Here is a 13426-nt window from a genome sequence, read left to right as displayed (position 1 = left end):
ACTGTACTTTCTTTTATGACATTAAGTCCACTACAAATCAAAGATATTATTCAAGTTCATTCCTACCTATGAAGCTGACTTGTCATTTCAACCAGTTTACTGTATCAGTTGTCTGGAAACAGTTGTGATATTTTGGAACAACTCTCTGACTTATAATAAGGACTGCCTCTAAATGTATTGATAGGACTGCTCCACTCTTACTGCAGCATTATGGTACTACTGTATAAACAATAATGCAAGAGAGGAATAAATCTTCACTCTCCAATTACACCACAACAGGAACCACTGGAGAGGGACAGAGGTAACTATGTATATATCTATCTAAAACCACTCGAGAGGGTAAGGTAACTATGTATGTATTGTATAACCAGATACCTTCTATCTGTTTATCAATGTCTTTATCTTGGAAGAGTTGCCACTAACAAATCACTACCATGTCACTTTGTCCTCCACCATCATGCTGCCCTCCCTCCACCTCACACCACCCTCATTCATATTTTGGTACGTCTCCACTTTATCTTCTGTCTCCCCCTCCATCTCACTCACATACATCTCTTACACTCTCCCAGTTAATATTTCATTCTCCATACTCTCCACAAGGCTAAATTATCAATGGATACTTCAAACACCTCCCAACATATCCACATAAACACCACAATGCTCCCAAATACTCTCCTCTCCACATAACTCCACATGCTCTTCTCAGATACCATCAAAATAATACCATAGCAGAGCACTATGATTCACAAGAACCACGGAAGAACTATACACTTTTTACCTTAACTTGGTTCAGTTTCTCACACTTCTGCAACTTATTTCATGTATCTTGGTGGAAGAAAAGATACTGCTATGGCTCAAAATCCTTTTGATCACTTCTTCATGACTAGTATGCTTTTATAATGTTAATTTATTGCTACAAACCAGTATTCAAGACAGAGATGGCAAACTTAAGCCAAGATAAAGTGAAAACAGTACAGTGAAGCACGGACTTCTATTGAACCACGAAACAATGTTTCTGATATTTCTGCACTTTCTTAGGATACAGTATTGGTAGGATGCACTGATTGTTGTTGCTGTTGTTGTGATCCCTGGCCCATTTGAATGTAAACCCAGTGGGCTGTGGGCTGAAGCTGCCCTTCTCTTAAAAAGTCCAACCTCTTCCTGTCCAGCAACAGGGGAAGTCCAACCTCTTCCTGTCCAGCAACAGGGAGGAGGTTAAGGGATGTTTATACAGTACTGTATAAACACATAGCCTGGCTATATTGATGCCACCTTGTGAAGGCTGAAGGCACTCCTCTCCAGCACTCTTAGTTTACAGCAGTGGCAGGATGTGCTGTCTGAAAGCTCATACGGCTCGACAAGGACATGCAGTGGCTAAAGGAGGTAAAGTCACTGATCTGGGGATTGACTTTTTTACTTTATTTTTGCATTTTCCTGACAATTACATCAAAAGGAAAAATTTCTGAACTTGAGGGGTTAGATATTGCCATAATAAAACCTTCTGATACAAGATACATTTCCTACGTAAAATAAAATCATCTGGTAGCAGTAAAAATGTATGATTAGTGAAATCCTCTGAAACTGGGAAATAATCCTTTTTAGTTTATTCTTGCTGCTACTGGACAATTATATTCAATTTAGGAAATGCCTTTAGTACTGAAGGAGTTTATCAAGGCTATATCTAACTCCTCCAGTTCAAACAGCCTATCCTATACTTAATAAAATCATCAGGAGACAGCAAAAAACACAACAAAAACTCAATGGGACAAGTAATAAGCTTTCTTTGAGGGGAGGGGGGGGTCAGTGAAGGTGTTTTTTAGGAGTTCAGTTTTATTTTTACCTTGGTACTCCATGTCCATCAGGAGCAGAAAAATACATTTGGATATACCACTTATCTGTACTTGGCCTTCTCATGCCATCGTGTTAATGCTTGCAACTGCTCCAATCCAGCAGTGTACTTATTTTGCTCTTGCTATATCCTTATAATTTTATTAATCTTGACCCCTAGATGCCAGACTATTTAAGGAGTGGTCGTCCTCTCAGTACTGACATTTTTCCGAAAATTATCTGTTTTCAAGCCTTAATATCTCATAAAGTATATTAGTTTGGGAAACAAATTAAAGACCATATTATTCACCAACTCCTTGCCTTGCGAATAAAAGCATCCCCATGTCTGTAGGTGGTCGCATTGATGAGCAAGGTCATGAAGATGATTAACTTTTGGCACACGAGGCAGGATGTACAGGGTGACCCAGAAAAAACACCCACATTTCAAAGGTAAATGAAAAAAAAAAAAAAAATTGTTAAAGATAATCAAAATGTTATTTGCACACATGAAACTTCATTCAACACAGTTTTCATTCATCATGTTTTAAAGACGACATCCTTCAAATGATGCCCATCAATGTCTATACAAGCTTGGAGGCGATTTTTGAAGACTGCCATGGCTCGACGGGTCATGTCAGGAGGAACAGCGGCTACCTCCTGCTGAATAGCAACCTTAAGGGCTTCAAGAGTTTGGGGTCGATGAGCATACACTCGTGATTTAAGGTAGCCCCACGGAAAAAAATCACATGGGGCGAGGTCAGGGGAACGGGCCGGCCACCCAACAAGATCGCCCGATCCGGAACCATTTCCCTCAGCACTTGCAACGATCTTCGAGCTGTGTGTGCCGTAGCTCCATCTTGCTGAAACCACACTTTGAGTTCTTCAAGCTCAAGGTGTTCGAGTTGTGGCCACTGTTCCACCCGACATGACCCGTCAAGCCATGGCAGCTTTCAGAAATCACCTCCAAGCGTGTATAGACAATGACGGCCACCATTTGGAGGATGTCATCTTTAAAAGATGATGAATAAAAACTGTACTGAATGAAGTTTCATGTGTGCAAATAATATTTTGATTATCTTTAACCATTTTTTTTCATTTATCTTTGAGATGTGGGAGGTTTTTCTGGGTCACCCAGTATTTGTGCGTGTGTGCGCGGCCCCGACTTTGTCTTCACTCTTTACGTGATATCTTCTCCACTACTAGATAAACTAGACACAGTTGCATCCAAGGCATGCCCTATGGCACTATCACTGAGCCCTTTCCTCGTATCCTTGGAAAAAGGCTTGGCAGGGGTGGATGAGGCAAGGCGTCCATGTGAAGCAGGAATGGAATCCAGTGAGAGTTTAAGAAAACATCATCCTACACCTGGTAGTCACAGAGATGACTGAGGTATGCTTGCCTCAGGTGGCAGGAGTCTCTCCCGACCCTTTGGCGATGAGATTAAGTGGCAGCAACTTCAAACTATGGCGTGAGAACACTTGTGGTTATATCCGACACCCAGCATCTCTGATCCACAAACTTTGTGTCGGATATAACTGTTCCCTTGGGGGTCAGGGTTAAGATAGCTTTCAAACTGGAGGCATTACAAATAGCCTTCAGTAACTCCTTTACTGCACAGAATCTCTTAAGCTGAAAAAATTGTCTGAAGGTAACAGGAAAATAAGTGCAGCTAAAACATCACTGGACTGAAGAGTGCTTTTGCTTGATACAGTCACAGCTGTAGTTCTGTATCCCATTACACATCTGTATCCTAACTGTGTGTAAAACAGGCATATGTTTGTGGCAAACATGAATTTCCTCAAGACTGTGAACAGTTTCCTAGGTTACATAAGTGCATTTGGCTTGTCACTCAGTCACCTGACTTTCACTACACTGAGTGAATGGATGGTGGGTGCCTCAACCTACCCATCATGCCCACTCAAATCCACAATAACATAAATATTCCTTACCATTACCTCTGGATCTGATGGTTTTGAAATTATTAACACACTACAACACAACAATGAACAGTACTGAACAGAGAAATAGTAAGGAACTTGTTCAGTCGGCCCTCCATATTGACAGTTTTGCCATTTGCAGGTTCAGTTATTTATGAGTTAATAAACCATCTCTAAGTACACTTTAAATGAAAAGATTCTGACATCTCATGATGCTTTGGGGCACTGCACAAGGTTTTTAGGCAATTACAAGGTTCACTTTGGAAGGAAGGCTCCAAGTATTTGTGGATTTTTGCCATGCGTGGGCATCTTAAAAACATACCTCTTGTGAATGCGAAAGACTGATTTAACAATAATTTAATGAATATGGAGTGCCAACTGTACTGTAATTAAAAACAATGTTCTTTACTCACCTAAGGTCCCTGGGGAATGTTTTGTAGATCCGCCATAATGTGAGAGATCCACCTAAGTAGATGTAGAGAGCTGCAGTGATAGCTGCCACAAGATAGGAGTTGATGGATGTGGTGTACATGAGCACACTAGCCGCACCCACAGCCACAGCAGATGGCCACATTTTGTACTGTCACAACACCACACACTGCTTCACACTATTTGGCCTGTCAATGGAGAGACAGAATGTAGTACATGCCAGTGTGTATGCATTTACCTAATTGTATTTACCTAATTCTGATATACAGGAATTGAGCTATGCTCGTGGGGTCCCGTCTCTGTTTCTCAGTAAGTCAAATTTAGTTTTAAATTCGTTTAAGTGTTTAGACTGGACAATCTCTTTGTCCAGGCTATTCCACAGGTCTATATATCTATAAGGAAAAGAGTGAAGAAATTGCATGATAGTGAGAAAATGGCAGAGTATCAGAGTATAGTGGAAGAAAGATTGGGAAGGTATGAGCTAGAGCAGATGGAAGGGGTGGAAGACGTATGTAAGATATTCACGGAAGAGATAGGCACAGCGTGTGAGGCGGTCTGTGGAGTGAGGAGGAGATGCAGGGGTGTGCAAGGGACAGCATGGTGGAATGACGAGGTGAAACGAGCTGTGGAACAAAAGAAGAAGGCATATAGTGAATTGATTCCGCCATCGGTCTTGAGCATCTTATTGTTTTTCATGATGCTTAAAGCACTCTCACATGACTTTATAAACAGACTCTCAAGGGAGAATCGTGCTGGACTAACGTGTGTTGGACGCGAAGGTACTGTACTTATTATTGATTAATTAATACTTTAATAAATAATTTTCTGGGTGATTTTATAACTCAAATAAGTAAAAAACTAGTGTACTATACTTGCTAAGCAAATTGGTATGTAAATAAATGATGGGGAATCGTCCTCACGACGAATTGTCGTCAACAATCCTTCCCTAAGTTTGTCCAACACTTTAACTTTCTCTGTCAGCGACATCACTTTACGAGCCCGCTTGGGTGTGTCATTACATGCATCACTAGCACCACGCTTAGGCCCTATGTTGACAAACAAGGCAAGCAATGACTGGAAGGTAGAAAAGTAAGCCACAAATAACGATTCGCCAGTCACGCACGGTTCGACCGTCGGATTCAAACTGACTGTGTGGTGCGTGGTAGACCGACCTCCCCCCCCCCACCCCACACACACACACATGTATGCGCACTGGCAGCGGGTAGGCATTTTTATATTTTATTTATTTCTCTCACACATTAACATTATGTATTTGAATACTATAGTTTTATGTTTTAATTATTGTATGAAAAATTTTGGATAACCGAAATCATGTGAAAAAAGTTCGCGTGAAGTAAGGGATTACTGTGGATTTGTCTGCCCAGTGGTAAGGTCAGTGCCAGTGTAGGCCCCAGTGCTATGGTTGGTGCAGGATATGGGTCCCAGTGCTAAGGTTGGTACAGGTATGGGCCAGATTCCCCTCCCCCTAACCTGTTCCTGTCTGATTCAGAGGCTGACCACTAGTGCCTGTAAGCACAGGCTTTCCCTCAGCCTCGAGGGGGACGACTTGGACCAACACAGGAAGGAATGAAGGTGGGTTGTCATTTATGGTTCAGTCTTGGTTAGGTGACTTTGGGAAGTTGAGTTGATGTAACCCCCCTTTTATATACGGTTTCAATGTACCGATTTACAATAAAATCGGTATACGATAAGGTATGACCTGACGTAACCTCCTCGTAAAACGAGTAATGACTGTACTAAGGTTTTTCTATACCAGTATATTCTAGCTCCTACCAGATTATTTTATTGTTTAGGGTAACACCCCTAGTGTAAAAAGGGTTACTGACTCCCCTGCATTGAATACCATCATCCAGAGCTGCTAGGATTAAATGGTCCAAAAGCCTTATGCCTCAATAAATTCCCCTCTCTAGGGCATCACCCTTTCCCTTGTGACTGTAAAGGTGTACAAGGGAAAGGGTGATGCCCTGGAAAGAGAAAATTATAGAGGAATAGAACTTTTGGACCAGCTAATGAAGTTACTGGAGAGAGTTCTAGAGGGTATGATAAGAGAAAGAGTGAATACTAATGAGATGCAGTTTCAGTTTATGCCAGGCAAGGGTACCAGTGATGCCATTTCCATTGTCTGACAGCTTTAGGAAAAATATACTTGAAAGACATGGGATCTGTACTTTGTTTTTGATGATTTGGAGAAGGCCTTTGACAGTCCCTAGGGAGGTGGTGAAATGAGCAATGAGAAAGCTTAGGCTCAAGGAGTGGTTCCTTAGAGTGGTAATGGGTATGTATGTGGGTGTTCACACCCAAGCGTGAGTGAATGGGGATTTGAGTGATGAGTTTTCCGTGAATGTTGGGGTGCATCATGGGTCGGTCTTGAGCATCTTATTGTTTTTCATGATGCTTAAAGCACTCTCACATGACTTTATAAACAGACTCTCAAGGGAGATGTTGTATGCTGATGACTTGGTGTTGACTGCAGAAAATGAAAAGGAGGTGGAGGAAAGATTCAGGAAGTGGAAAGATGGTATGGGGCACTAGGGCTTGAGAGTAAATACAGATAAAACAAAAGTGCTGGTATCTTGAGTTGGTGGCAGTACTGTCAAAGAAGAGGGAGGGTGGCTGTATGTGGTTTGCCACAAGGGCAAGAGAAGAAATTCCATCTTGTGCAGCGTTTGTGATAAGTGGGTGCATAAGAGATGCCGTGGTATTTGCGGTAGACTGAGAGATAATGCTGATTTCATGTGTGTGGTATGTGGGGGGAGACAATGTGGAGATTGTCAGACATGACAGGATTGATCTTGCTGGTGTCTCTTGAGTGTGTGGAAGAGTTTAGTTACTTGGGAGACATGCTATGTGCTGGCAGTGCAGCTGGTGCTAGCTCTGTGGCTAGAGTGAGGTGTGCTTAGAAGTCCAGGGAGCTGTTGCCACTCCTCACATTAAGAGGGCTCTCCCTCTGTGCTAAGAGATCCTTGTACAGTATGTGGCATGTTAGGAGTGTAATGCTGTATGGCAGTGAGACTGAGGCAGTAAAGGAAGAGGATATTCACAGGCTCAAACATACAGAAATGACAATGATTAGCTGGATGCATAGTGTGTCCTTGAATGCGGGGCCTGGAGGAGTCTTGGTTTATGATGGAAGAGTTAATAGGAAGGATGGGACTGAGTGTATTGTTATGTGATGAGGAGCGGTAGATTGAGATGGTTTGGGCATGTGGGGAGAATTGGGGATGACAACTGGGTGCAGAAAATGAGAAATGTGAATGTTGGAGGTAGGGTTGCGAGAGGCACACCAAAAAAGACACAGGATTAGGTCACTGAGTGTGACCTCAGAGATAAGGGACTGGACAAGGAGGCTGCCAGAGATCGAGCAGTATGGAGAGCATCATTAAGTGATCGAAGCTGATGCATTCAATCTTGCTGGGACCTTTATAAATGAAACAAAACAAAACACCAATTATATGAATCTCAATCTGGTAATATTCCTACTCTGAACACTTCATCTGACAGGATTCCACCTTGGCTTAATAACAGTGTCAGGTGCTAGGCAGAGTTGTTCTTGTTGCTCACTGATCTCAGTCTGTCTTGCTAGGCAGACCTGTAGATCTAAAGGTAGAAACTGCATCTGTAGGACCATCTTACAAGTACAGTAGAGGGCATACACTGTGCACAGGGAAGCAGCAGCCCCATCTGGTAGACAGTACTTTTCCAGGGTCACACTAGGGTCCTTCCTCAGGGCAAGGTGCAGGGAAATATGAGAAGGTTTGGCTTCCGAGTGGATGTCAAAAACAGCTTAGCTCCACCCAAAGCACACAGTGCCACCACATATAAGCTCCTCTTCAGTGCCACTGGGTGGAGCAAAATATCCAAGTGAATATATGCCCTTGCAAAGGGTTATTTCACAAATGGCATCTGTACATAGGCCTCTCATAAAGTATGTTAGTGTTACCATTCAAGAGCAACCTTGGCACAAAACCCTTCACTCAGATGATGTACTTTTTGTTTTACTCTAGCTACCTTCATACAATTTTATCCAACTTACAATTTTTTAACTAGAGAGGTTAAATACAGTATTAACCCATTCAATACCTGACATCCATCCTGAATTGTACTAAAATCATCACATGGTAGGACAGATATCAGTTAAAGGGGTTAATCAAGGCTGCAGCTGATGCAGCTAGTTTGAAAGGCTCTCCCAAGTTGAATACAATCATTTGGAGATAGCAGGAATATGGAATGCAGTGTGTCATTTGACTGAAGGGGTGAGTTGTTGTTCTCATGACTTCAGGCTCATCTGGATGTGAACCTGGTGGACTGCAGGATCAAGCTTCCATTGTCCTACGGTCCACCAATTTCCTTTAAGGGGACAGGAAAGTATGGCAGGTGAGGGATATATTCATGACCGTGAAGATCCACCACACAGCCATATCTGTACCACCAGATGGAGGTATCCCTCTCAAGCAACAAGGGGCTAGTACTTACTTAGAACACACCTAAGAAGAGAGCAAGTCACAAACTGTAAATGACACCTGTTACCCAGCCCAGAATAGGACATACTGATGGCCAGAGATCTGGTACGTAAACTAAACCAACCTTATCAGAGGAGATTACATTATCTTGGTATATCATACTCATGCTTAAACCCCTTTTCTTCCTATAGTAAACTACCCAACCTGCATACAGTACTTATTAACTTGTGCATAACACTGTCATTCTTGGTCAAAATACATGCAGGTAGTCAGGTCAATACAAATCACCAGCACCACCAGCACCATTATCATCACATCACCACCATCATCCTGACCTCTTTTTTCCACTGATGAGGCAAGGTAGAGTCTGAGGAGCAAGAGAAGAGAAAAACATGATACAGAATTAATCCACAACATGACCAATGAAATGGGCTATACACTCATTCACTCACTATTGAAGTGCTCAGAATCCAACCTTCATCTCTCAGGAATAACCATCCACACCCATGTACATCATATCAATATCACAGTCAGTCCCATTACTATCAGTTCAAATAACTTTGGAAACTGTACAACCCCTCCCATCCGCAAAAAATTAATAATAAATAACAGTTTAATGGTAAGAGTTATTACCATTCACTTTATTTTTTATCTATTTATTTTCTTTATTTATCATACAGTGTGGTGAATTTCACAGGTTAGCTACATAAAGCTGCATCATTATGCTGTACAGTATAGCTAGAAATTGGAAGCATACACATAAATCAGAAGTTCTATCTATATTTGGGTGCCCTCCCTCTAACTCACATCCCCCCTCTCTCATAATCAGAAGTTAGTGGCACATATAACAAAATTTCATCCACTGTTTCAAAATGCAGAAGAAATAATTAAGGATTCTTTGGGGGGACACAGTAGACAAATGGTAACTGTTATAACATGGGTCCAAGAGTATGGATTTTTTTTTTTTCTTTTTTTTTCAGACGTTGCTCCACGACAGTAGCCTACTGTGAACCCACTAATAAATGCAAATGAAGCTTGAAATCTGTTAGATGGACAGATGTCATGAGTGAGAGCAGAGAAAAGGGGTTATTTGTAAGAGGCGCATGTGGAGTTATATGTAGAGACACACGGACAGACAGACAGACAGAGAAGTAATGGAGTGCTGCGGTATTGATAGCCTATGGATGTGACTGAAATCATTACTGTGAGATTATTTGGCCATATGGGGAGGAAAGACAATGAAAAACTGACTAGCAGAGTGCATGGGAGTGAGATGGAGGGGGGAGTCAAGGATGAAATGGAGGGATGGAGTGGAGATACATATGAGAGAGAGGAGTGTATGAGCTGGAGATAAAGCACAGAACAGGGCAACATGGAAATGATTTGTTTGTGGCCACCCCTTATGAAGTAAGGTATCTGGCAACTGACAGACAAGCTGATAGATATTGGTAGATAGATAGACATATACAACATTTCTAGTTTATGTTGGTTAATAAATTATACAAATTGTTTTATTCAGATAAGCAGAGATCCAATAGTGAAGATTTAGAAACAACTTCTTTAGTTCATTTAGCTGCAAAAAGTCTCGTGGTGGCAATAATGGCCCATTCAGTAACCAAGTGACTCAACTGCTTAATTATACAAACATCCCTCTACGCCCTCCCCATTCCCCAAAAAAGTAAAGACCAGTTTCATGGTCACTTAAGCTTGAAGCCACAATAACCAATACAGAAAGTCTCCCATGAACTGAATAAAATCATCTGATGGTAGAAAGTACACAAACAATGTCTGCGACTGATCGTGTTAGACTAAAACTAACTGTAAATCTGATTAAAACTGCCATCTCTCCATCCTGATAATACTAGTCACAATGAAGTGCTATGGAAAGTATGTAGCGCAGTAGTATTGCCTCTTTCTGCAACAAAGGTACATAAAATAAGCTGCAAAAGGCCAGAAATCTGGGCCATGTCAGAGGAAAAACAGTAATCTTAAGAAACTGATTAATGCTGATCTGTACTTTGCCCTCTGTTTCACCATCACCAGATACTGCACTCCAAATTAGATCAGAGACTTTGAAGTAGATCAGCTATCAGGGTTGATAAACTGTTGATCAAGAGCATGGAGAATGAGAAACTGACTAGAACAGTGCATGTGCATCAGATGGAGAGAGGGAGATCGAGGATGAAATGGAGGGATAGAGTGGAGATATATGAGAGAAGAGCGTGTGAGTTGGAGGAAGGGCAGCCAACTGGTAGAGGACAAGGTGACATGGCGGTGATTTGTTTGTGGCAACCCCGTAAAGGATTAAGGTGTCTGGCTACAGATGGATAGAAACAAAGCATATTATAGTATGTACGGTAAGTGCATTCCAATTATGTGACCTATATCATGCCATAAAACTATCAAAGGGCAAACAAAATGGACATGGTGAGCAAAGGAAAGGCTGGGATGGCTGGAACGTTGTGAATGGTGGGGCTGGGGCAGGAGAATATACCCTACAGTAGTGGGGTACTGGACAATTAATGACAAGTGGGGCTGGGGCAGGAGAATATACCCTACAATAGTGAGTATTGGACGATTAATGACAAGTGCAATGAAAACAAGGGTGGGTTGGCAACGTATGGTGAAGGGTGATACCATATACTCAAAGCTATGTATGATAATGACTATGTGTTATTTATTTGCAGTGACAGAATCCTTGCAGAATGGTTAAGGTCTTGTAAATGCCTGAGAGCAGAGAGGCTTGACAGTAACTGAAGGCAGAGAGTCAAATCACTGTTGTTGTGAGCAATGATGATTTTCAGTGTGATGTGATGATGAATGGGGAGACCTGAATCATATCCTTCTTACTTTAACTTGACCTAAAATTCCCATCTCTCCATCTTCAATGTTAAGTTGAATCAAAAGATTAACACTAGAATATAATGCAAGTCAAGAAGAGGTGCAATGGAAAGGAAGTAGCTAATGATGAAGTATTGTTTTTTTCTGCCACTGAGATGCATAAAATAAGCTGCAAAAGGATGAAACTCTGGACCAAGATAGAGTAAAAATGAGTAAGATGGAAGAGTTTAAATATCTCTGAGCAGCAAGAGATCAGACTGAGTATGCATAGAGGAGGTGGAAAGCAGTGGCCCAAAGAAATGTGGTGGTGCTATGAAGGCCATGATACAAAACAGAGGACTGAGTGTGGTGGCTGCCACAGGACTGCATTAAACCCTACATGCCAGCTGTCTCTCGGAACAACAAATGTATTCCTGCCACAGTCTGAAGTGGCCGCCACTTGATCTCATCATTAAAGGGTAGGGAGAGACTCCCACCACCTCACGCAAGCATACCTCAGAATTCGCTATGATTTTGCCAGGTATAGAACAATAATTTCTAAAACTTCTCATCTGATTCCATTCCCCCTTCACGTGGGCCCCTTGCCTCATTCACCCTCCCATGCCTCTTTCCAAGGATATTAGGAAACGGCTCAGTGATACTGCCATAGGACATGCCTTGGATGCCAATGTGTCAAGTTAATCTAGTAGTGGAAAAGTTATCACTTAGATAGCGAAGCCAAAGTCGGGGCCGCATGCACAGGCATGAAGACATCCTGCTTCTAGCTCCAAATTACGCATCCTCTTAATGCCTTTCCTCATCAACGCGACCACCTGCAGACCTGGGGATGCTTTCATTCGCAAGAAGAAGAGTTGATGAGTAATATGATCTTTAATTTGTTTCCCTAACTGCTATACTTTCCCATATATGAAGGTCAGAAAAAGGCTATTTTGGGAAATGTTGCAGTATTGAGAGGGCAGCTGCGCCAAAATACTGCCAGCATCATGGGGATAAAGTGTGTTAGTTTACAGCCAAATGCCTTTAGCCTGGAAGGGGTGGCCACAAAATAATCGCCATCCTCTGCCATTTGGCTGCCCTCCCTCCAACTCACTCACCCCCTCTCTCATATATCTCTCTCCACTCCATCACTCCATCTCATCCTTGGTCTTCCCCTCCCCTTTCCCCATCCACCTCACTCACATACTCGTCTGGCCAGTCTCTTATTCACCATCTTCTCCACATGGCCAGACCATCTCAAGGTAGCTATTTCTCTTAACACTTTCAATCTCCTGTTAGTGCCCACAGTAATGTGTGGGTGTGAGACTTTGGAATGAAGTCTGAAAACTGAAGACAGAGTAGTAAAAATGGGTCTCTTAACCATCCTTTTGCTGTGGTAGGTGCATTTGGTTATATCATTTACATTAACAGAAGATCTTCCCCATCTTAGGGAAATGAGAGTAGTCAACAGCTTCATACATAATCCTGAAAGACCCACTCTCTGTTAATGGTACAGCTAAGAATAGACAGTATGTAAGTTAAAAACATGTGATTTATTCTGTGGAATGATATCTCAGTAGTCCAAGGGTTAAAGGAATGTGTAGGGACTGCAGAGAATGAATGAGATATGAACCACAAAGATTAATGAAAACTGTTGAGTATGGAAATAATTTGACCAACCCATATAAGAGAATGCTTTCATGGTGTGGTCATACAGTGAGAATGAACACAGACAAGGTGAATAAGAAGGCATATGTGTCTGAAAGTGAGACGAAGCATGGTAGGCCAAGAAAATGGACAGATGTGGTAAATGAGTGTGCGGGAGAAATGCATGGTATAAAAACTGAAGAGGCCAAGACACTGATAAGCTCAAAATGAACATATAAAGTACCGGGTACGTACAGTACAGAGAAAAGCATGATAAGTGTTTGGTAC

At 41.9% G+C, this 13426-nt stretch overlaps 1 protein-coding gene across 1 annotated transcript in view; it reads right to left on the bottom strand.

Moving 5' to 3' along the window:
• LOC145416290 (long-chain fatty acid transport protein 4-like) overlaps positions 1 to 4338 on the bottom strand; it is a 148038-nt gene extending 143700 nt beyond the window's left edge. Inside the window, exon 1 of the mRNA XM_080285288.1 lies at positions 4178 to 4338. Coding sequence (XP_080141414.1) covers positions 4178 to 4338 — 161 coding nt within the window. The remainder of the gene's footprint in view (positions 1 to 4177) is intronic.
• Between the last annotated feature and the right edge of the window lie 9088 nt (positions 4339 to 13426).

Source organism: Coenobita brevimanus, chromosome 105 (genome assembly GCF_032717465.1).
Source record: "Coenobita brevimanus isolate Jiangsu-jjx chromosome 105, ASM3271746v2, whole genome shotgun sequence".
Taxonomy (NCBI): domain Eukaryota; kingdom Metazoa; phylum Arthropoda; class Malacostraca; order Decapoda; family Coenobitidae; genus Coenobita; species Coenobita brevimanus.
This window is presented reverse-complemented; position numbering and strand designations above follow the sequence as displayed.